Source organism: Pristis pectinata, chromosome 6 (genome assembly GCF_009764475.1).
Source record: "Pristis pectinata isolate sPriPec2 chromosome 6, sPriPec2.1.pri, whole genome shotgun sequence".
Taxonomy (NCBI): Eukaryota; Metazoa; Chordata; class Chondrichthyes; order Rhinopristiformes; family Pristidae; genus Pristis; species Pristis pectinata.
The window spans coordinates 58,650,686-58,676,416 of record NC_067410.1 but is presented as its reverse complement, the minus strand read 5'-3'; the positions used below and the strand labels follow the sequence as shown (position 1 = coordinate 58,676,416).

The window sequence follows — 25,731 nt, the reverse complement described above, 5'->3', positions numbered from 1 at the left end:
ATGCGTGAATGTGGGAGAAGCAGTGTGTGTGTCTGCATTTGGTTGCGTGTGCGTATGTGTGCACGTGTGCTTGTTCATGTGCGCACGTGTGTTCCCAAGTTTGTCGGGTTATTTTGTAGTTCCTGCTTCACTGGTGTTACTGCTGAGCTGAGATATTCAGCTGTAAAGTCCTTTGTGGTGTCCTGGGTTGTGAAAGACACTCCAGTAGTTCCATTATTTCAAGTTCCCTGGTGATATTCTGTTCCTGGAACCAAGGTTGTAAATTTCACGAGAATGGAGCAGAATCTAACTAACGCATCCAGTGACAGTGCAATAGAAACAAATTGGTTGAGTTCATCCCATCATACAGGTTGAAAATCTCCCCAACAAAACATCCACCTGCCCCATGGATGAGGTCTGGCTCCCCTGCCTTCCCTGCCCCACGTTAACCTCTCATACTTCCTGACATTAGTCCTCAACCTGCCTTTTACCAGTACCAGAACAGCTTCTTCGCCTCCGCCATCAGATTTCTGAAAAATCCATGAACAATACCGCATCATTCATTCTTTTTTGCACTATTTATTTCTGTAATTTATAGATTTTATGTCTTTGCACTGTACTGCTGCTGCAAAACAACAAATTTCACACCATATATCAGTGATAATAAATCTGATTCTAATTCTAATTACCCCTTAATGTCCTCTAGTCCTCATGTAAATTGAAATGATGCTTCCTAATTACTTCTCATCTTTCATCTCTCAACATCACCATTTCAGACATCTCTTTTGAAGGCATAAAAGAGCAAGCTTTCTAATCAGGCATCATGATTTACTTGGGAGTCTACCTTGAGATATGGAGACTGGAATGCGACATGGTACTCCAAGCGTGGCCTACCATAGATTCTGTATAAATTCAGTATTACCTTCCGTCTTTTAAATTCTATTATACAGGAAATGGCCCTTTCTTGGCCCATCTGCATTCTTTGCAGATCTAGAATGATTCTTGATAAGCGAGAAAGTGAAAGGTTATCCGAGTAGGTGGGAATGCAGAGTTGAGGTTATAGTCATTAAATGACAGAACAGACTCAAGAGACTGAGTGACTCCCCCCCCCCTTCCAAAGGGTCACAGCGAATAGGTGTTGGGGGGATGTTGGATGGGTGGGGGGGGGGGGGGCGTTGGTGAGTGACATCTTAAAGGGGCCCTGCCTACAAGAAAATTCAGGCACTGAACTTCAGAGCACTGGACCATAGGTAAGGCAGCTCCCCTTTAAGTACGTACATCTTGTGAAGACCTGCTTCAGCCACACACGTGCAGATGAACTTCATGCCAGTGAAGTCCCATTGAACATCATCCGACACCAATGCACATGTCCAAGCAACTCTGTCTTACGTGGGTCATTCGCACTGAGCCCTGGAGTCTCCTCGTCTCCTCATCTCCACTCCCTTCAAGGAATTCTCTGTGAGCACCTGATCACCTTAGCCTAAAATGGCTGGGCTTTGATAAAATTCCTTTCCACGCTGCAAAAAAATATTTCACCAAACAAGAGAATTGCAAGCCTGCTACACTGAAATTAATTTAGCATTTATCCCCCTTGTCTGTGCATCCATCTATAAGTGTTTGTGCTTTGTTCTGTGTTAATCCGTATTCTGTCGTTCTTTAATCTGCAGAGTTCAGCACCAGCTTCCAATTCCCAAGCCTAGGTCACTCCCAGAGGTGATAAGCAGAGGTGCCAACACCAATCTTGTAAATGTGCTGCACTCTCAATGTCGTCAGGGCGGACAGGGAGACCGAAGGTTGAAAACGGACGAAGGGTTTAAAACTGAGAGGCTGAGGTCAGGGTTGTGTGAGCTGACCGGGATGTAGGTGACAGGACACAGGTGTCAGGATGAACAAGTTGAGAGAGGGTGCAGGAAGGAAGCTGGTCAGGTGGGCTCAAGGGGAGGCAAAGGAAGAAACAAGGGCTTCGACACAGAAGAGGTGAGGCAGGGTGGGATCAGTCTGTGTCATGATGGTGGAAGCAGGCAGTCAGTGATGGAGCAGATACAATGGCAGAAGTACATCTGAAGGTCTATAGAGTCACCTCAGACTGTGGCCAGAGAGATGGACAAGAAGCAGAGCTTGCTGCTGGCAGCATGAACAATCGCAAGGGTTGTGGCAAGGTGGAGCGGGGTGACAATGTTGGTGTGTTTCTAACGATGTCAGCATATGGGGATTTGGGTGGATGGGGGTCAGGGACAGGTTCCTGGGGGCTCCGAAGTAATACCACAGGGGCAAAGACCAGGTGGAGAAGGTAAGACTGTCCCACACAGCAGGAGAAGCAGGTGGGGAGGGGTCTACCCTGTCAATGGGTGGATGGGGAGGGAGAGGTTGTTACAGGATGACATCTGTGACCTCACTACCCACCACTTACATCCCAGAGTAGGAGACGGAGGGATGAAGGTCTCATTTTGGAGAGGCTGTGACATGTTTAGGGGTTGGAGAGGGAAGGAAGGATACACAAGTCAGCAAGGACAGATGGGTCAAGGAGGATATTTTGTGGAGGGCAGACTTGGAGGAGAGGAAAAGAAATCATTCACAAAATCAGCTGATGTAGCTGCAAAGGTCCTGGGTGGCCAACCATTTAGTGGGGCTGGGTTTAGCCAGCAGGTTATGTTCACAAGACCATGGGTGGTAGAAACAGGAGCAGTCTGCCTGGCCTCTCAGAAAGATGCTGATCTAACTTTCCCTGTCCACTTTCCTTCCTTATACCCATAACCCTTGATTCCCTTACTGATTTAATAATGACCCTCAGCTTTCAATGGATTCAAGGACTCAACCTTCACAGTTTTCTAGGACAAGGAGTTCCAAAGACTCAGAACCTTGAGAGAAGAAACTCTTCCTTGTTTCATACTTAAGTGGGCACCCTTTATTCAGAGACCAAATTTCTCTTCTGACAGTGTCCTATGAGGGGAAATACCCTCCCAGTAGTTACCCTGTCAAACCCTGTAGGTTCTTGTATGTTTCAATCAGATCATCTCTTTCACCTGAACTCCAGTGAGTACAGGTCCAACCTCTCCAGTGTTGCCTCGGGAGACAGTCCCTCCATTAACACGTATCATTGTAGTGAATCTTTTCTGACCTGCTTCCACTAATATATCCTTCCTTGTGTAAGGCACCAAAGCTGTACGCAGTATTCTGGTGGTTTCATTAGTGCCTTGTACAATTGCAATAACCTTTTGTATTCCACCCACTTGTCACCTAGACAGGAGGAGCAGAGATGAGGGCATGAGAGGACATGGAGGGGATGCTTGAGAAATCGATGAGCTCAGTGCTCACAAGGGGAGCCTGAGGGAAGGCTTTAATTGCAGGGCTAAGGGATCTGGGGGTGGGGAGGTGGGGGGTAGGTGGTAGAGCCAGTTCAATAAATAGTGTTATGGGAGGAGGGGATAGGGGAGAGGTTAAAGAAGACAGTGTGGATTGAAAGAGAGCAACAAACAATCTGCTGGAAGATCTCAGCAGATGAGCAGCATCTGTGGGAGGGCAGGAACTATCTATGTTTCAGGTCGAAGCCCTGCATCAGGACTGAGTTCTTCCAGCTGATTGTTTGCTGCTCCGGATTCCAGTATCTGCGGTCTCTTGTGTCTCTCTGCAATGAAGAAGAGGAGACAGGGCAATCTGCACAGGGCGATCCAAAAATTGTGAGCTATTCTGTCAGGGAGGAGAGCAGAAGCTCACTCTGCTTCGTGTAGTGGAGGTCACAACAGGTTGATTGGAATGGAAGGTTCTGAAATGAAGTGCAAACTGGGGAGGAAGACCTGGACACCAGGATGAAGTGTGTTTAATGAGAGCATCAGAAGCAGGAGATGAAGGTTAATTGTCCACTTAAAGGAGCTTAGAGTGAGTGTGGAGCCAAAAACTGAGCATTTAGAAGCAGAAAGGACTGTTAGCAGTGACTCTGGGGCAGCTAGACTGATGAGCAAACCATTCTCTCTCAGGCTGGGTGTCTTGTATTGTGGTGAGCTTGAAAAGAATCACAAAGGGAAAAAAGGTGTGTTGGTGTTAAATCGTTTCAGTAAGAGACTGCATGGCTTGTTCGTGTGGAAAGTGGAAGTGTAGCAATGATATAATGGAGGATGTTGTTTCAAGCCACTAGTAAAAGATTTCCTTCCTCTGACAAAAATAGGTGGCAGGGTATGTTGTGATGAGGACATTGCGATTCTACAAAAGATGGCCTATGATCTAAATGGAGAGAAGCTGCAAATTCAGTGGGATCTAGGTGTTCTAGTGCTCACATCACAAGAAGTTAGCAGGCAGGTCCAACAGGTAGTCAAAAAGGCAAACAATATGTTGGCCCTTATTGTGAAGGGACTGGAGTTTAAAAATAGAAGCCCACAAGATACAGTCAAGGTGACCACTTGTGATTAAGTCTACCCGATTACCTTACCAACCAGTGGCATTGCCTCCTATACCCTCTCGTTTTGTTTATACCTTGGAACTTAAGGTTGCCCAGGTGCAGAATAGCAGCCAGTAGTTTGTTGATTTCCCACTGCTCATTGTCTGAAAACATCAAGATTTTCATAGCCGAGCAAATATCAGCATAATGTTCCGCATCGTCATGCCCGACACAGCTCGTACAGTTACCCTGCAGGAATAACATCACATGATGTTGATATTGAATATGATTGTCCTAAATAATAACCATATTAGAATTACATTGACTGAGAACTGCTACTGTTTTGAAACCACCTCCCTATTAACTCCAACCAACCACTGCTCTTAAATAGTGGTGGCACAGTGGCATCAACGGTAGAGCCGCTGCTTTGCAGCTCCAGAGACCTGGGTTCAGTCATCTGTGTGGAGTTTGTACGCTCTCCTTATGACAGCGTGGGTTCCTTCCGGGTGCTCTGGTTTCCTCCCACGTCCTGAAAGACGTTGGCTGGTGGGTTAATTGGCTGCTGTGAACTGCCCCTAGTGTGTAGGTGAGGGGTAGAATCTTGGGGGAGTTACAGGAAAAATAAAATGGGATTTGTATAAATGCTTGATGGTCAGCATGGGTTTAGTGGTTCGAAGGGCCTGTTGTTGTGGCTGTAGGACTCATAAGGTCATAGAGTCGTAGAGCAATACAGCACGGATACAGGCCCTTCGGCCCAACAGGTCCATACCGACCACGATCTCCACCTAGCTAGTCCCAATTCCCTGCATTCAGCCCATAGCCCTCCAGGCCCCTCCCCTCCACATACCTATCCAAATACTTCTTAAATGATACTATTGTGCCTGCCTCAACCACTTCTTCTGGCAGCTCATTCCATATACTCACCACCCTCTGTATGAAAAAGTTGCCCCTCAAGTCCCTTTTAAATCTTTTCCCTCGCACCCTAAACCTATGCCCCCTAGCTTTGGACTGTCCTACCCTGAGGAAAAGACTCTTACCATCCACCTTATCTGTGCCTCTCATAGATCCTCTAAAGTCATTCTGTTCTAAATGTTGTGAACATATATTTCATTCAATTTATTTCCTATTAATGCCACACGATTCACACAGCTACAAAGCTTATCAACCTGAAACGTTAATTCTTTTTCTCTCTCCACAGATGCTGCCCGATTTGCTGAATATTTCCAATATTTTTTATTCTCATTTCAGATTTCCAGCACCTACAGGGTCTTTGTTTTAAGATACATCAATTCTTTGACAGACACCTATTTAAACCACAAAGCAATCTGAGTTTAGATAAATCATTTTAATCCCATTCTATCTTTGGAGAGCTCCTGTTAACACAGTAGATTACATCTGGGAGTATACACAAAGCACTGCAGATGCTGGAAATTTCAAATAAAAAAAACTACTGGAAATGCTGATTAATTTTAGAAGAGTCCCAGTTAAACAGAAACTTAATTTTAGGGGAGTCCCATTTAAATTTTGGAGTGGTCCTCTTTAAACAGTGTACTGTCTAAATTCTTCCCAGTTGTGTGATCTTTATAATTTGGTTTTTTGGATTAATCAACCAGCTATTATTAGCTCTGATCTAATGGCCCAAGTATCAATGCTGGTTTTATGCTTTTTTGCATCTCTTTCAGGGATTTTGTCCCTTTGTGAGATAATAAAAAGCAGCTCAGTACCAGCTGTGGATGGTGGGGCTGTGTTTGTATGAGACAGTCATTACTTTTTTCTTTTATATGGAGATTTCAGCCTTTCCTTCCACTGCATTATTTTACACAATATAGCTTTTCTTTAGAAACAAGAAAGCAAGTCTGTTGTCCCGACAGCAAGTCAAATCAGCACATTACTTCCGGTCCACAGTTTGCCATACCGTTCTACAGCACTTCATGCTAATCAAATCTTGTTTCTTCACAGAGTTTAGGATCCTTTGAATAAACATTGGATGAGGAAGCAAGGCCGATTTTGAATCTTATGTATACGGTACAAACACACAAGTTGTTCTATAGGTCGGAACAATGGCTAGCTGTTTTCTCATGTAGCGACTCACCATAGTGAGATAGTCATACTCATGCGCTGTGCCTAAACCGAGGAGTTTCTTCTGCTGGGTGTTCATGCCCATCAGTAGACTGTAGAATATGTGGTAGTTTCTCTCATATGGAGCCTGGGTGGAGCACAGAAAAATAAAAAGAAAGGTGGCAAAATGGATAATTGAGTAACAATTGAGTACCAGCACTCACCCATTGAGAGAACTGGTCACTTCCTCGCCGAGAGATTAGATTGACTCAACATCCCTCAGAGAGTCTTAAATTCACCCAACACCAATCCAGGAACTTAATAGTACCCTAGAGCAGAGCATCTATGTAAAACCTCAGGAGACGCAAGAGTCTGCAGATGTTGGAATCTGGAGTGAAAAACAAACTGCTGGAGGAACTCAGAGGATCAGGCAGCATGTGTGGAGGGAAATGGACAGTCGACGTTTCGGGTCGAGACTGTTTATCTGGGTTGTAAGACAGAGGGAGGTAGCCAGTATAAGGAGGTGAAGGGGAGTGGTGAGGCAGGAGCCAGCAGGTGATAGTGAATCCAGCTGAAGAGGGGTCTGCTAAACACCTCGTCCTTCCCTGAGCCTCTGCCAGGGAACCAGCCACTACAGCCACGACTAATGGATCAAATGTCTTCAAGGACTTCATACAGAGTCATACAGCACGGAAACAGGCCCTTCGGCCCACTGAGTCCATGCTGAGCATCAACTATCCATTTACATCAATCCCATTTCCCACATTCCCATCAACTCCTCCCAGACTCTATCACTCACTTAATCAATGAGGGCAATTTACAGTGGCCAATTAACCTGCCAGCCTGCACGTCTTTGGGACGTGGGAGGAAACCGGAGCAGCCTGAGGAAACCCACTGGGGCAATGTGCAAGCTCCACGCAGACAGGATCCGAGGTCAGGATTGAACCCAGGTCTCTGGCATCGTGAGGCATCGACTCTACCCGCTGTACCACTAGGCCAACTCTTCTGTCAAATACCACAATCCCAAATCTTCTGTTAAATATGTGGAGCACTCAGTGCATCTATGAACCAAGTATCCTGCCTCATTCAGGCTCCTCACTTGAAGAGTGGCTTCTCACTGAGAACTACAACACCTGGGAGATTGGACACGTGAATGCATGGTGTTCATGTGACTTAAACTTGCACGTGGGTACTGTGTGTAACCATGCTGAAGATCCAGCACTTGTACTGTGTATACACACAAATCCCTCCATGCCTCGAGTAGAGGAGGATCAGTGTGGTTGGCGGCACGGCTGTAGATAGTGGAACCACGCAGGGAACTGGGATGGTGAAGGCTGCTCTGAGCACTGAACGAGGTTGAAATCAGGAGCTGGCGAAAGGGAGGAGAAAGCAGAAATGTGGGGCAAGGGTGAGATCACTGGGAGAGAGGCACCAGCTGGGCAGTGATAAGATATCACCCTGAGCCCCTTCCTCTCAGTAAGGGTTGGGGGGTGTGTCTTACAGCTTCAAGGTTGTAAGATATCCAAAATATTGCCTCTTCCACCTTTAAAAGAGGGTAATTTTCTTTGAATGGAGCTTTCTGTGAAAGACGTGTCTTTTGTGTTTGATAGACTACACATGGTTCATTAGTGGTACATCCCCAACATCTCTCACGTTGGTCTGCAATCACCAAATTTTCTATTCCTACAATGTGGTGGGATGTGGGGGTGGGGAGGGGGATGCTGCAGAATCTTTGACCGGGGTCTCACCCATTAAGCGGGTGTCGCCAATTCTAAGAGTCCTTCACTAACCATACTGCTGATGGTGGTGAGGAATGGGCCTTTGGTGGTATGGGAGCCTTTCAATGCTCATCCAGAGGAGGGGTACACCCCCTTGCTACTCTTACCTGTTGACACACTCGGGACTTCTCCAGCAAGTACTGCTCAACCTTTGCCCCCTCTATCATCCCGTCTCCACTGAAGAATATGTCAATGTATTTCCCAAAGCGACTAGAGTTGTCATTTTTCACGGTTTTTGCATTTCCAAAGGCTGAGAAAGAAAACAGTTGGGAATAGCGTCAGAGACACTTACACCAGTCAGGTTGAGTACGGCAATGGTTTGATGGACCTCCCGTGGGACTGTACCATAGAGTCGTAGTCATACAACAGGCCCTTCTGCCCACCGAGTCCATGCCAACCACCCATTCACGCCAATCCTACACAAATCCCATTCTATTCTCCCCACATTCCCATCAACTCCCCCCAGATTCTACCGCTCACCCACACACTAGGAGCAATTTACAGCTGCCAATTAACCCACCAACCTGCACGCCTTTGGGATGTGGGAGGAAACTGGAGCACCCGGGGGAAACCTGCGCAGTCGCAGGGAGAACGTGCAAACTCCACACAGACAGCACCCGAGGTCAGGATTGAACCCTGGTCTCTGGTGCTGTGAGCCAGCAATGTTGCTACCTGTGTCCAGTTAGTGCCTTCATTTTAGGGGGGTGGGTCCTTGCCAACCACAACCACTCGTTTACACCAACCCCTTTTCCATTCTCTCCCCATTCTCATCAACCCCGCCCCTTCCCCAGATTCTACCACTCCCCACACACTGGGGGCAATTCATTGTGGCCAATTAACCTACCAGCCCACACATCTTTCAATGTACAGAAGCTTTAGAGCACATACCCCAGACTCAAGGATGGCTTCTATCCTGCTGCTATCAGACTCTTGAGTGGACTTCTCATATGCTATAGGTGAACTCTTGATCTTCCAATCTCCCAATCTACCTCGTCATGGCCCTTGCACTTTACTTGTCTACCCGCACTGCACTTTCTCTGTAACTGTAACACTATATTCTGCATTCTGTTTTTATTTTACTACCTCAATCTATTTATGTATGGAATGATCTGTATGGATGACACGTAAACATATCTTGGTACATGTGATAATAATAAACCAAACCAATACCAATGTAGAAGGAAACTGGAGCACCTGGGGGAAGCCCACGAGGTCACATTGAGAATGCGTGAGAGATAAAAAGTTTAGAGGGAAGCTGAGGAGGAATTCTTTTCACCCAGAGTGTGGTTGGTTTCTGGAACACACTGCCTGAGGAGGTGGTGGAGGGAGAGACTCTCACAACATTTAAGAACTATCTGGACAAGCACATGAATCACAAGGCACGGAAGACTACGGACCAAGTGCTGGTAAATGGGATTTGTGCAGGTGGTGCAACCAAAGAGGGTTGTCAAAGGAAGAGAGGGAGATGTCAAGTACCCCATCAGGCTCTGGGAGAGGAGCTTCATCAGTCAAGGAGTTGCTTGGTTGAAGAGTCCAGACTCAGAGTGATGACCAACCTGGAGAAGTGACCTCGAGTAGTCAGTGCTACACCATAGAACAAATGTATTCTGTTTGTTGAGCACATTGTGAATGAGTGAATGAATGTACTGATGAACCAGGTAGCTGAGTGATATACTCAAGGTTGGGAGTGGAGATAATAAGTAAAGAAGTTGGAAAAACAAGTATGAATATGGAAAGCAAAGGGCTTAGAGCCTCATAACTGGCTGAAAAGAAAACAGGAAGCATCTGGAGAGTATGTGGAAGAACGTGTAAAAACAGGCTTATGAGGTATCGACAGCAGCCAGTCCGGAGACCAACCATCGCAAGGAAGAGGGTGATTCCCCCACATTTGGGACAGGGAATTGGGAAAACCCCTCATCATGAACCGGACCAGTCCACGAGTTTTTAGTACCCCAGCTTAGTAACAGAAAAGTGAATGTGATGGCACATGTTAACAGCGACAGTGGAAGTAATTGTTATGTGCACATGTTGATAAAGTAAATTAGAAACTTAACTGTCTGAGTGTGTTTATTTGCCTGGAAGTGTCATCAGTGATGGACAATGATGAGTTCGATGGTTGGCATGGACACGGAGGACTGAAGGGCCTGTTTCTGTGCTGGATGGCTCTTTGAAAACAAACGCAACCTATCAGTGTCTCCTCAGTGTTAGAACCCTCCATCTAAGGCAACTTCTTAGTGAATCTCCTCTGCACCCTGTCCAGTGCAATCACATCCTTCCGGCAGTGTGGGACCAGAACCCTCACCCTGCTCAACACACACACACACACACACACACACACACACACACAAAACAGTGAGACGCACAAAGACACACACATAGAGACACACACAGATACAGATACACAGAGACATACACAGATATAAACACACAGACACACATACTGACACACACAGACACAGACACACGGACACACCTCTTAGTTTGACCATGTTTACTCCAGGTAAGGCTTACCTTCCAGGATCGGGTTTGCCTCCAGGACCTGCTGTTCAATCCATTTGTGCCGTCCACTGACTGCAGCCAGAAACTTCAGGATCAGCTTCGTGCTTTCCGTCTTCCCTGCTCCTGACTCCCCGCTGAAATTAAAAACACTGTTTATTGCCAAAGTTCTCTACCCCATGAAAACTACTTTATTCTTTTGCCCACAGGACCACCAAATACAGGAAGATCTCTCCCAACCATGTGTGTTCTGGACCATGAACTGCTCGTGGTAGCTTCTCTTCAGCAGGCCACTGCCTCTCCAGCACAGTGGTGTAGCGGGTAGAGTCGCTGCCCCACAGCTGCAGAGACCCAGGTTCAATCCTGACCTCAGGTGCCGTCTGTCTGGAGTTTGCATGTTCTCCCTGTGACCACGTGGGTTTCCTCCCACATCCCAAAGACGAGCAGGCTGGTAGGTTAATTGGCCACCGTAAATTGCCCCTAATGTGTGGGTGAAGGTAGAATCTGGGGGGAGTTGATGGGAATGTAGGGGAATAAATGGGATTCATGTAAATGGCTGATTGATGGTCAGTACGGACTCAATGGGCCAAAGGGCCTGTTTCTGTATTGTATCTGTCTAGGAGGTGACAAAGTGCTTCCAGCAACTTGGTGGAGGAGTTCCTATTCCCATGACAACAGTCTCACCCCCTCCCCTCTGCAGCCAGGCATTGACTGGGGCCCTGTACCCATGCAGGCTCAATCAGGAGACAACACTGAGCCAGTTCAAAACTGATGAATTGTCTTTAGAATTAAACAGTGGAGAACTTATGTGGAATCTCAGAGAATTTACAGCAAAGCCCTCCACAATATCATAAAATGACATAAGAGGATACGATTACACTGGAGAGGGTGCCTAGGAGATTCGGCAGGATGTTGCCTGGGGTGGAACAATTACGTTATGAGGAGAGGCTGCATGGGCTGGGTTTGTTTGTCCTGGAGCAGAGGGGGACCTGATAGAGATGAACAAAATTATGAGGGGAATAGATAGGGGGAATAGTGAGGAACATTTCCCCATAGCAGGGGTGTCTGATACTAAAGGACATAGGATTTGGGTAAGGGGTTTAGAGGGGATCAGGGGAGGATTCTTCCCTCAGAGGGTGGTTGGAGTCTGGACCACACTGCCTGGGAAGGTGGTGGAGACAAGGAGTCTTCCAAAATTTAAGAAGCAACTGGACAAGCATCTAAATCACCAAGGTATAGAAGAGTAAGGACCAAGTGCTGGTAAATGCGATTAGTGTGGATGGGTACTTGATGGTCAGCATAGACATGGTGGGCCGAAGGGCCTGCTTCTATGCTGTATGACTCTCTGACACTATGGCATTGGCCAGGACACTGGGGGAACTCTCCGTTCCCAATGGATCACTTTTATTACATTCAATGATTTGAATCAAGTTATCGCCACGAGTTCAATAGCACTGACTGGGAAGTCCAGGCTTACACCCCAAGAGCTACGTGGTCCCAATATGAGGACAGTGTTAGAGGGCTGGGGGAGGTGTCAGATGGAGGAAGGAATAAGCCAAACAGCAGCTTCTTGACAGGGATGAGAATTTTAATGGTAGCATATTGAATGGGGATAGAGGTATTATACCACCAACACATTTTGGCTGCATGTAAAGGAACTGGTGGCACTTATAGAGTCATAAAGAGGTTAAGCACAGAAACAGGCTCCTATTTATTGACTACAGATCCACCTTCAATACCACAATTCTAAACAAACTCATCTCGAAACTCCTGGACCTAGGACCCAGCAACTCTCTCTACAACTGGATCCTTGACTTTCTGACCAACAGACCGCAATCAGTGAGGATAGGCAGCAACACCTCCAGCACATTTCTCTTCTCCTTATACACTCACATCTGCGTGGCCAGATTCTTCTCTAGCTCCATCTACAAGTTTGTAGGTGATACCACTGTGGTGGGCTGAATCTCAAATAACGATGCGTCAGTGTACAGGAAGGAGATAGAGAACCTAGTGACATGGCATCATGACAACAACCTTTCCCTCAGTGTCAGCAAAACAAAAGCTGGTCATTGACTTCAGGAAGCAGTACAGAGCACACAGCCCTGTATGTATCTATGGCTCTGCGGTGGAGGTGGTTGAGACCTTCAAGTTCCTAGGTGTAAATATCACCTAGGTTCAACCATGTAGACACCACAGCCAAGAAAGCATACCAGTCCCTCTACTTCCTCAGGACACTAAAGAAATTCAGTATGTCCCCGTTGACCCTCAGCAATTTTTACAGATGCACCATAGAAAGAATCCTATCCAGATGCATCATGGCTTGGTACGGCAACTGCTCTGCCCGACGCCGCAAGAAACTGCAGAGAATTGTGGGCACAGCCCAGTCCATCACAAAAACCAGCCTCCCCTCCATGGACTCTGTCTACACTTCTCACTGCCTTGGAAAAGCAGCCAACATAATCAAAGACCCCACCTACCCTGGACATTCTCTCTTCACCCTCCTTTCATCAGGCAGAAGATACAAAAGCTTGAAAGCACGTACCAGCAGGCTCAAGGACTGCTTTTATCCAACTGTTATAAGACTCTTGAAGAGACCTCTTGTATGATAAAGATGAACTCTTGATCTCTCAACCTACCTTGTCATGGCTCTGGAACGTTATTGTCTGCCTGCACTGCATTTTCTCTGTAACTGTAACAATATATTCCGCAATCTGTTATTGCTTTTCTTTTGTACTAACCTGATGTACTGATGTTTTGGAATGATCTGTATGGATGGCACGCAAAACAAAGTTTTTCACTGTATATTGATACATGTGACAATATAATCCAATTACAATTTGAGCCACCGAGTCTGTACCAACCATCAACCACCCACTTATGTCAATCCTACCCTAATTCCATTTTATTCTCTCCACATTCTCATCAATCTTCCCCCCCCCCCCCCCCCCCCCCGGGTTCTACCACCCACCTACACACTAGGGACAATTTACCGGTGGCCAATTAACCCACTAACCCACGTGCCTTTGGGATGTGGGAGCACCCAGGGAAAACCCACGTGGTCACAGGGACAATGTGCAAACTCCACATAGACAGCGCCTGAGGTCAGGATTGAACCTGCGTCTCTGGCACTGTGAGGTAGTGGCTCTACCCGCTGCGCCACTGTGATGCCCAAATACAGAGCTTGCATGAATGGGTGGCTTATTGAGCTGCATTCAGAGTGAGCGAGTGGCAGACCCTGGAGACCTGAACTTGCCCTCCTCAGCAATTCCTGGCTGGTGTTCCATGGAGGTGTAGGGTCAGGGAGAGATCCAGCATGGAAACAGGCTCTTCGGCCCAACGAGTCTGTGCCAGCAGTTGGCCACCCAGTTCTCATCAAGTTGGACCCAACCTTATCCCCAGAGGAGTTTGGGCTACGGGCAGCTGAAGCCCTTCCCTTGCCACCCCTCTCACCTGATGATGCAACACTGGTCCTTGTTGGTCCTCCTCATGTTGAAGTAGCAGTTATCAGCAATGGCGAAGATGTGAGGTGGCAGCTCCCCAATCTGCCTGTTGGTGTACAGGCTGATCTGCTCCACACTGTAAATTGGGAGCTGCTGGTAAGGGTTCAGAGCCACCAGGATTGAGCCGGTGTAGGTCTGTGTGAGACAAAGACAGGGATATTCTGGCACAGCGTCACTGTCAACAGTATAGCTCCTATCACTTTCACTGTCACTGCCGCACTGACACAGGCAGCGGGCTTTTACACTGGCACGTCACTGTAACGCTGGCTGACAGGAATCTCCCCGTGGCCAGAGGCAGCCCATGATGAACAAGCCACCATCAGGCATTGCCCGTCGGGATCTGGTGGAGACAGGAGCTGTGTGTAACAGGAGCCATCTGTGACAGGTTCGCCTGTAACAGGAGATGCCTGTGACGGACTCGCCTTTAACAGGATCTGTCTGCGACAGGTTTGCCTGTAACAGGAGCCACCTGTTTGCCTGTAACAGAAGCCGCCTGTGATGGGTCTGCCTGTAACAGGAGCCCCCTGGGACAGGATTGTCTGTAACAGGGGCCTCCTGTGATATAGAAGCACTAATGATAATGGATGGAAAGGCAAGTCCTACCACCAGCCTTCCCTGTGTGTGGAGCTGATGATCTCTTTCAGTCACCCTGGCAACCTACAGCCCAAAATTCGGCTCAGTGCCGCCTCAGTGACATTGCCTCGCTCTGCCCCAACTATTCCCACACACCGAAATCTTCACCCACCAAGACTCAGTTACCCGCAGTTTTTGGACCTCCCCTCACCCAGAAACAACATCTCATCCCACCCTCTGCTGGCCCAGCCCCAGTCCAGACCAAATCTCCCTCACTGCCTTCTCCACTTGTTCACCTCCCACTCTTTTCAAAGATTAAATCCTTGACATAGGCAAACTCAGTTAAATTCCTTCTCGGCCTCACTCTGCCCACCTCCAGAACCAAACTTTATCCCCCTTTCCCCAACCCCTCACATTCGCCCCCATCCCACACCACTACCAGCAGATGCCTCGGACCGTGCTTTGGCCTCCTCCCCTTTCCCAGGTTCCCTCAGACAGACGATTCTGACTCTTCCTTTTCACTTGAAGCCAACTGACCTCCTGTGATATCAGGAATGCTCAACAGGAGCTCGAGGTGGGAAGCAATCCGAGCCTCCAACCACACAGAGAGTGGTGCCTGAACATATGGTAGAAGCCCCTGATTAAAGGCGTCCACAATCCTCACTGCTCAGAGATTCTACATGATGCTGTACCACACCACAATGTTTGAACCATTAAATGTAACAGGTACAGGAGTAATGGCAGTGATAGGAGAGTGACTAACATTGTATAAAATGCGAGGAAGGCAAAAAACTGAGGAGTTAGTTTAACTTTAATGATGACAAAATATTAAATTATTCCTGAGGGACAGGATAAGGCAGGAATAAGTGAAGGGAAGAGTGTATCTGTCTAACTTGCCTGAATTCTTGAAGGAGGTAGTAATGAGGGCCCATAAGGGCAGTGCGCTGGATGTGGTCTATTTGGATTTTAACAAGACTTTTGACAAAGTCTCACGTGACTAGTCAGTCAAAAGCAGCAAGACAGGTTGTTAAAAGGCAGACAGGATGCTTACAGGGGACACAAGATGCTGGAACCTGGAGCAACAAGCAATCTGCTGGAGGAACTCAGCGGGTCGGGCAGCGTCTGTGGAGGGATGAGCCAAGGCATAAAATATAAAAGTGAGGCGATCATGTTGTAATCTTGTCAATTGAGGGAGAGTCAGGAAAGAGGGGACGTAGTTACCAGATAAAAGGACAATCATTTAAAACAGAGGTGCATAGTTTCTTCTCATAGATGATAGCATCCATCTCTGGAACTCTCTGCCCAGGGGGTGGTGGAGGCTGGATTTTTTGAGGTATTTAAGGTGGAGGCCGGTGGATTGAGGACTCTGGGGAACTATCACACAAGAGGAGTTGAGGCCTGGGATAGATAAGCTGTGAAGATGTTCACATTGAATGACAGGGCAAGTTTGAGGGGCCAAGAGGCCTACTCCTGCTCCTATTTCCGTGCGTGCGTGCGTGCGTGCGTGCGTGTGTGTGTGTGTGTGCTGTGAGTGGCCCAGGTAGAGTAAATAGGAAGGGCTAGCTCCCTTGGCCAAGGAGTTAAAAACCAATGGGCGTAGATTTAACATGATTAGCCAGAGGATTAGAGGGGAGTTGAAAAAACTCTTTCTCACCCGGATGGGGTGGGGTGTGGAACTCACTGCCTGAAAGGGTGGTAGAGACAAAGTCTCCGGCACAATTAAACACTGCTTGGATCTGGATGTCTATATAAAGTCAAGAGGGGCATAGACAAGGTGAATGCGCACAGTCTTTTTCCCAGGGTTGGGGAATCAAGAACTGGACAGCGTAGGTTTATCATGAGAGGGGAGAGATTTAATATGAGTTTGAAGGGCAACATTTTGTTTTACACAAAGGGTGGTATCTATGTGGAACGAGCTGCCAGAGAAAGTGGTTGAGGAAGAAACAATAACAATATTTAAAAGGCATTTGGACAGGAGCATGGATGGGAAAAGTTTAGAGGGATATGGGCCAATCATGGGCAAATGGGACTAGCTTGGTTGGGAATCTTGGTTGGCATGGACGAGTTGAATTGAAGGGCCCGTTTCCGTAACATATAACACTATGGTTCTATGAAGAGCCACGACCTGCAGGAGGTGAGATTCAGCTGGGACCATTTCTGACCAGCATGAGTACACTTGGCCAAATGGCCTCCTCCTGCCCCGTACACCAGCTGTGACTCTGTTAACCCCTCCGGCGGATGCCTTACGTAAATGACATTCTCCCGAAATCGGATGTGGAGGTTCCGCAAAATCCCAGCTTCTTTCAGGTCCTCGATTCGAATCATGTCGTCCATTCCCTTCACAGAGCTGGGATGCATCTGCTCCACTCGATGCCTGTCTGCTGCGCCAATCCATAGCTCCTAAACCCAACGCAACGACCGTGTCAGTCACACTCCCCACTCAGCACCAGCAGATAATCCATGCACAGAGACCAAGGTGCAGTGCACCGGGATTAAAGTTGGGGTAGTGGGACTGTTCCCTATCCATGCGAGCCCCCCATTTGTGGGGATCTACACACCTAAGACACAATAGAGTCAAGTGTTTCCTTGTTTTTCCATGACCTTGCACCGTTGTGGGCACAGAGGTATTGGGGGGTGGGTGGGTTTGTTGGGCAGCGGATTAGGGCTGGTGGGGGAGGGGAGGGAGGAGAGATGATCGGGGCAAGGGTGGGGGGGATGTCTGATCATGGGGTGAGGGAGAGAGAATCTTGGGGTGAGGGGTCTCTGGCGGGGAGGGGAATCAGGAGTGAGGTTGGTTGGGAATATGGAGCAAAAAACAAACTGCTGGAGGAACTCAGCGGGTCAGGCAGCTTCTGTGGAGGCAGAGGGATAGTCAACATTTTAGATCGAGACCCTGCAGTTGGGGTGGTAAGGGGGAAAGATATGGTCTGGAAGACTATTTGGGGACAGTGGTTGGGCAAAAGGTTGGTGATGGGGCAGTGAGTTTGTTGGTGGGACAGTTGGAGGGTAAGGACCTGAGGGTGGGGACAATCACTGATTTAAACCAATCATCAATGAAGAAGATGGACGCTGCAGACTCCCTTGAGACCACAGGCCCCGACCCTGGGTTCAGGGCCTGAAAGAGACAGGAGGGGGAGGTTTAACAGTGAAGAGGCAGCAACTATCTGGGCAACAGTGTGAAGAGTGGGTCGGTCACTGACCTTGCCTTCATCATCCAACAGCAGGAACTTCCCAGAGCCAACCTGCTTCACCTCCGCCCCAATGGGCACGCAGAACTCTCCACCCTCGGTCTGGAGCCACACATGATCACCCTGCAAAAAGACCCCAGTGTTACGGACAGCCTGACTCTGTGGGACAGAGCTATTAAACACCCGCTACACTGAGAGCTCAACACACACACAGATTTAACCAGCTTGTGCAGATACATCAAACCCCCATCCATCTGATACAAAATACCTCAGGCTTCAACTCCATCTGTCTGCTGGAACAGTGAGAGTCATCACTGGGTTACTGTTTTATAAAGGTAGTAGATGATGAAGCAAATTGAACCTGGGGATGAGGCCAAGGTAAAAAATACAGAGAGTGCTAGAAACACTCAGTGGGTCAGGCAGAGGAAAGAGTAACACTCTGGCTCAACCTAAAACATTAACTCTGTTTTTCTCTCTCTACAGATGCTGCCTGACCTGCTGAGTATTTCCAGCATTTTTTGTTTTTGTTTCAGATTTCCTGCATCTGCAGTTTTTTGAAGACACAAGAGATAAGACAAGATGAGATAAGATAAGGCTAAGAAAACGTAATATAACATTTCTTTATTAGTCACATGTATGTTGAAACACACAGTGAAATGCATCTTTTGCAAAGAGTGTTCTGGGGACAGCCCGCAAGTGTCGCCACGCTTCCGGCACCAACAGAGCACGCCCACAACTTCCTAACCCGTACGTCTTTGGAATGTGAGACCGCAGCTACTGGGAGCTGGAGCAAAATACAAGCTGCTGGAAGAACAGTGGGTCAGGTAGTACCTGTGGAAGGAAATGGACAGTTGATGTTTTGGGTGGAGACCCTTCACCTGGACTTTGATATTCAATCCAAGTCACCTGCTGTCTGTGCCCTGTGTTCTGATGGCCATGTACCGAGTGTTCATTGTATGGTGACCTGACCTCAGTCACTTGTGGTGTGTGTGATGGTGGAGCATCACTCACCTCTGCCGCAATCACAGGTACCTCCCACTGCTTGAAGCGCCTGTCCTATCAGATCTCACTTTGCAGGGAGGCACCTGTCCTCACCTCTCCCCTCCTGTCCTATCAGTTCTCACTTTACAGAGAGATACCTCTCTTCACCTGTCCTGTCACATCACAGCAAAGCACCTATTTTAGTGGATTATATGATGCAGGGTCCCCTTCCCCCTCTGTTCTGCTCCACCACAACAGAGGAATTAGCCTCAGTTCATCACCCTCCCACTGCAACAGGTTGTGGTGCCCGGGAACTTTCCCTCACCCATTACCGCCCACCTTGGTGACAGACACGTGATGATGTGGACACAAGAACCTGGAGCAAAATACAAGCTGCTGCAGGAACTCAGCAGGTCAGGCAGCATCTGAGGAGTAGAGGGATGGTCGACATTTCGGGTGGACACCCTGCATCAGGGCTAATAGTGTAGAGGGAAGGTAGCCAGTAGAAAGAGGTGAGGGGGAGGAGTGAGATAATGTCCTACTTGTCCACCTCCACTTCAGGGACATGAACACTCCCCGATGATGTGATGGGTTTTATCAGAGGTTTATCCCAGCACTGAGTTTATGGGGCCTGATTGGTTCACAGTTTGGGCCAATGCATTGATATTAATTCTTAGTCACTGCATGAAAAGCGAACCACAGACATGAAGCTTAAAACTGGCCAGTAAGCTGTACTCTCTATGGATCACAGCCTTACAGCACCAGAGACCCATGTTCAATCCTAACTTCGGGTGCTATCTGTGTGGAGTTTGCACATTCTCCCTGTTACCACATGGGTTTCCTCCTGTTTCCTCCCTCATCCCAAAGACTTGCGGGTCAATAGGTTAATTGGCCTCTGTAAATTGTCCCGAGCGTGTAGGTGAGTGGTAGAATCCGGGGGGAGTTGATAGGAATGTGGGGAGAATAAAATCGGATTAGTGTAGGATTGGTGTCAATGAGTGGTTGAGGGTCGGCATAGACGGTGGGCTGAAGGGCCTGTTTCTGTGCTGTATCTCTCTATGACTCCAGGAGGTGACAGAGTGCTCCAGTAACTTAGTGGAGGAGTTCCTATTCACACTGACGTTAAAGCATCGGAAAACAACTTAAAACACTAAAAATAGCAACAAATGAGGGAAGAAGCAAGAAGTTTACCTCAACCTTGATGACACAAGTAGGGAGAAACCGCTGTGGGCTTGTCCCACTGCAGCAGCACTTGGCGTCAGCCTTGTTTATGTCGATAAGGTGGGGATTTCACAGAAGTTGTTTGACGGAGTGGAAGGAGGCCAGGGGGGTTCCCAAGCAGGACGCAACATAAGAAAACAGGAGCAAGAAGAGGCCACTTAGCCCCTCAAACCTGCCCCACTGTTCACTATGATCATGGCTGATCTATGCTGGCCTCAACTCCTCTTCTGTGCCAGATCCTCAAAGCCCTCAATTCCTCGATCTTTCAAATACTTATCTCTCTCCACCTTAACTATATCTAATGATCCGGCCTCCACCACCCTCAGGGGCAGAGAATTCCAGAGATTCACTGCCCTCTGAGAGAAGATATTTCTACACACCTCAGTTTTAAATATCCTGTAGCTGTGTTCCCTTGTCCGTGACTCTCCCACTGGTGAAAACATCTCAACATCTACTCTGTCAAGCTCCCTTAGGATCTTATATGTTTGAATAAGGTCACCCCTCATTCTCCTAAACTCCAAGGAATAGAGACCCAAACTGTCCAGCTTCTCTTGATAGGACAACCCCTCATCCCAGGAGTTAGCCTGGTGAATCTTCCTTGGACTGCCTCCATTGCTGCTGTATCCTTAGATAATGGGACCAAGACTGTGCCTAGTATTCCAGGTGTGGTTTCACTAACACTCTGCACAACTGTAACAAAGCATCCCTGTTCTTAAATTCCCACCCCTTTGCAATCAAGACCAACATGCCGTTTGCTGCCTTAGCTACCTGTTGGACCCGCCTGCTAACTTCCTTTTGGTTCATGCACTAGAACATGAACTGTAAACAGGACAGTGGCTACATCTTGCAGTTTGAATCACTCTTGAGTCAACTTGACTCAACTCAACTTGAGTCACTCACTGCACTATCGTCCTCTGAATCACCTGCAGTACATTGACACAGCTGGATAAAACTTGCTCAAAGGCAAAGCTCGGAAGGTTACGCACCCACTTGGTGGTCAATGAAATTGGTTCATATGGGTGCTTGATTATCAGCATGCTGTGGGGGAGAGAGAGGACAGGGGGGAGGGGTCAGAGGGTGAGAAGAAGAGAGCAGGGCAAAGGAGAGGGATTGGAGGAGAGAGGGGACAAGCTTTTGGAGGAAACAGCGGATTGGAGGAAAGAGACATAGAACTTCAGGTCAAGGGGCTAGGGGATTGGTGGAGAGAGGGGACAGGGGATTGCAGGAGAGAGAGGGAATGGGTGATTGTAGGAGAGGGGAACGGGTGATTGAAGGAGAGAGGGGAATGGGTGATTGGAGGGGAGAGGGGAACGGATGATTGGAGGGGAGAGGGGAACGGGTGATTGGAGGGGAGAGGGGAACGGGTGATTGGAGGGGAGCGGGGAACTGGTGATTGTAGGAGAGGGGAACGGGTGATTGGGGAGAGAGGGGAACGGGTGATTGGAGGGGAGAGGGGAACGGGTGATTGGAGGGGAGGGGGGAACGGGTGATTGGAGGGGAGGGGGGAACGGGTGATTGGGGAGAGGGGAACGGGTGATTGGAGGGGAGAGGGGACAGCGGATTGGAAGAGAAAGGGGGGCAGGTGATTGAAGGGGGGTCAGGGATTGGAGGAGGGGAGGGGTGATTGGAGAAGGGGAGCAGGTGATTGGAGGAGAGGGGGAAGGGGATTGGAGAAAGGAGGGAATGGCAGATTGGGGAATGAGGAAAGAGGGATCTGGGTGAAGACAGGACGGGACGTGGAGCGAGATGAGCTGGTATCCACCCCAGTACCTCTGGAGAAGCTCGACAACAGGCGCCTGTACCCTGTGGGCCGTTCAGAGATGACTATCAATTGAGGCTGGAAGGCCAGTCCCTCAGTTAAAGGAGCCAGTAACTGTCTGTACAGAGGGCTTTATATCAATCCATTCTTCATCTCTGATCATTACTTGCCAAAATAAAATGCTTCCCTACCTAATCTGCTCAATCCTGTTTCCTTCATTCTCTCCATTTTCCGCTTAAGACTAAAATTCTGATTGGTTTGTTAGCTGCGCACATCTCCAACTTGTTTCTGGTGACCATTAAATATTTCACTATGTTTGTACTTATCCTTTACCATGAGCACTTCAATGAGCTATTCATTTGCTGAGCAGGTTAGATTAATTCCAACAACAGCATAGCAGCAAAAATCTAAACGACCTTCGGTAGTGGTGGAGTAGATAGAAGGTAATAGAGGGTGCAAGGGTGCAGTGTGAACTGAATGATATAAATGTAAAAGGTGATCATGTAGTGCACCCAGTGGAAGCCCACACAGTCACAGAGACAATGTGCAAGCTCCACGCAGACAGCACCCAAGGTCAGGATTGAACCAGGGTCTCTGGAGCTTTGAGGCAGTGACTCTACTAGCTGTGCCCCCCTTAAGGAGACATGGTGGTCACATACACTCATGTTTGAAAGTGACCAGACAAGTTAATGAAAGGTTGCACGAGCATTGAGAATTCTTGGCTTGAAATATCCAAGGGAACGGAGTACAAAAGCCAAGACATTGTGCTAAACCTTTATAAGTCACAGGTTAGGCCATGGTCAGTGTTTGCAGTGCTGGGCACCCTCTTCACGTTCTCCCTGTGACTGCTTGGATTTACCCTGGATGCTCCAGTTTCCTCCCATACTGTAAAGACATGCAGTTTGGTAGGTTAATTGGCCACTATAAATGGGTGAGTGGTAGAATCTTGGGGGGAGTTGATGGGAATGTGTGGAGAATAAAATGGGATTAGTGTAGGATTGGTGTAAATGGGTGGTTGAGGGTTAGTGCAGACTCAGTGGGCTGAAGGGCCTGTTTCTGTCCTGTATCTCTCTGAATCTATGTTTAATATTATACAGAGTTTGCAATAAACAAGAAGGAATTTTTCCCTTTGGCAAGTAGCACGCTAACCACGTGGAATAAAAGTCCCTAATTTCCAGGGAGAAATAGTGGTGGCCCTTAACACAGGAAGCAATGATCTCCCATGTCACCATTGCTGCATTTCACGCAGTCGGTTTGGTGGCAAACTTTGATCAGTAAAATAATAACATAATTCCTTACCGCTCTCAGAGTGACCATAGCGATCAGCGGCACCTCCTTCTCTCAGTAACTTCAGAAGGGAAAAAAAGAGAATTAAAATGCATGAAGGCACCAAACACTGTGATGGTCTGCGGTCTCAACCCTTGCCTGCTCCAGGACTGAGGAAACAGCAGTAACACAGAAATACAGCACAGATTTCACCTGTTTTGAAGACTGCACGGCAAGTGGAATTTGCCTTCAATAAATATATCCCCTTACATTTTTCTTTCAATTTCCTTTAACTATAACCTGTAGTTCAACAAATGAATTAACTCTGTGATGTGATGCACACAGTGAAAAACTTTGACCTTTTTAATCATAGGTAGTCCACACCCAGAAATATATGTGCAACAGGGTGTGTGTAAGAGAGAGAGAGAGAGCGAGAGACAGGGAAAGCGACTTAAAGAATGAGGGAGATAGAGAAGAGAGAGAGAGAGAGAGAGAGAATGAGGAGAGAGAGAGAGAATGAGGAGAGAGAGAATGAGGAGAGAGAGAGAGAATGAGGGAGAGAAAAAAAATGAGAGATAAAAAGAGAGAAAGCGATAGAGACAGACAGACAGAGAGAGGGACAGAAAGATTTTTAACCAGCCATCCAGAAATCCCACCTCTTCTCTGCCTAATTGGAGGGTTTCTAAATTTACACTCAGGATTTGGATCTTTATTGGCAGGCCTGCACTTGGAGCCCTTCCTGGATACCTTGAGGAGGTGAAGATGAGCCTTCTCTGATCCAGTAATGGCTCGTGTTGACACCGGGATGGAATGTGTCTGGGTGGTCTGCAGTCCCTCTCAGTCTCCTGGGTGATGGATGTTACAGAACACGGTAAACCTGTTGAAGTGGCCTCGCCGAGTTCCACCGACAGATTGTAGAGAGAGATGGTAGGTTCTCAAGCCAGGGGAGGGAGGGTGCTGAGGGCAAGTATCTAAAATATTCACCTATCAAATGAACAAAGGAGAAAATGGATAACGAGGGTCACACATTATTAATAGGGCAGCAGAGAGGTACAACTAGGAGAGCTGCTGCCTCACAATGCCAGAGACCCGGGTTCAATCCTGACCTCCAGCACTGTCTGTATGGAGTTTGCATGTTCTCCCTGTGACCGTGTGGGCTTTCTCCGAGTGCTCCGGTTTCCTCCCACATCCCAAAGACATGCGGGTTGGTAGGTTAATTGGCCGCTGTAAATCACCCCTAGTGTGTGGGTGAGTGGTACAATCTGGACGGATTTGATAGGAATGTGGGGAGAATAAAATTGAGGCTAATGTAGGATTTGCGTAACTGGGAGGTTGATAGACCCATTGGATCAAAGGATCTGTTTCCGTGTTATATATTAACTCGATGTTAATTACCTTTAACACATTTAGATCAGAGCAAAGTATTATTATGGAACATATTATGTTAAGGCACCATGTGGGCTATAATGGCATAAAGTTCCAGATCCTGGATTTGAATCGAGAGACAGAGGTTTGAATCCAAACCAGGAAAGTGAAAGTCAGATGAGAAACTACTGCTGGTGTCAGTAAAACTACTGAATAGTTGTAAAAACCCATCTGACTCACTCAAGTGCTCCTGAGGAATGAGATTTACCCTCCCGGCTCTGACTGGCTGATGGATGACCCCAGATCCAAAGTAGGGTGGCTGAATCAACCCCCTCTAAACTGTCAACCAAACCAAGGCCAATGATCTTGTCATGAGACCCGCAACCCAAAGGATGAGTCAAGAAGAAACAGTTCAGCCCTATTTGTCTTTACTTGTCTACCTGCACTTTCTCTGTAGCTGCAACACTATATCCTGCATTCTGTTTTCTCTTTACTACCTCGATGTACTTATGTCTGGCATGATCTGTCTGGATAGCATGCAAAACAAAAGCTTTTCATTGTATGTCAATATGCGTGACAATAATAAACCAATACCAAATAAAGTTTTGGAACACAAGCTTAACTCAGACCCAGATTCCATTAAGAATGACCAAGCGATGTATTCCGACTGTGAACATCATGCACCCACAGCCAGATACACCCGACTCAGGGTGAAGGGATGATGATATCTGTTGTCAACAATTCCAGGAAGTGCAATAGACTCCCTGTTGTTGCTATGTCTTTGTATGGCTAACGTGAACACAGTCCGAAGGGCAACGTTATCTGCCTGGAGACGTTGTGCATGTTGGAGTGAAGTCAGTGTGGGCTGGTTAACCATTTATAGTTTTTACAATGCACTGAATAATCACGCCCAGAAGCAGAGCCCCCACCAGCCACCAGGACTAACTCGCCATCAGCTTCAAGAGAGGTCAGAGTCCAATGTGACGCAATATTCCTCGCCTGAGCTGGGGCTTGTTCCTGTCCCAACAGGAAGTAGTGAGGTGGGAGCAAAGGTCACTGAGGGGGTCAGCAACGGGCGGGTCCCACTCACAGTCCAGCGGGGGTGCTGGGCCTGAGAGCAATGAATCATGGAGAGAGGTACAGCACAGAGGCAGGCCCTTCGGCCCACTGAGTCTGTAACGACCATCAACCCCCC

General features: G+C 47.7%; 1 protein-coding gene across 1 annotated transcript in view; it reads right to left on the bottom strand.

The window, feature by feature from the left end:
• The window catches only part of LOC127571830 (unconventional myosin-VIIa-like), a 109,869-nt gene extending 86,647 nt beyond the window's left edge, over window positions 1-23,222 (bottom strand). The window contains exons 1-8 of the mRNA XM_052018577.1: window positions 23,205-23,222; window positions 17,957-18,103; window positions 17,004-17,156; window positions 14,134-14,318; window positions 10,699-10,820; window positions 8,295-8,437; window positions 6,444-6,557; window positions 4,447-4,600 (exon numbers count right to left, since the gene is read on the bottom strand). Coding sequence (XP_051874537.1) covers window positions 4,447-4,600; window positions 6,444-6,557; window positions 8,295-8,437; window positions 10,699-10,820; window positions 14,134-14,318; window positions 17,004-17,156; window positions 17,957-18,103; window positions 23,205-23,222 — 1,036 coding nt within the window. The remainder of the gene's footprint in view (window positions 1-4,446; window positions 4,601-6,443; window positions 6,558-8,294; window positions 8,438-10,698; window positions 10,821-14,133; window positions 14,319-17,003; window positions 17,157-17,956; window positions 18,104-23,204) is intronic.
• Between the last annotated feature and the right edge of the window lie 2,509 nt (window positions 23,223-25,731).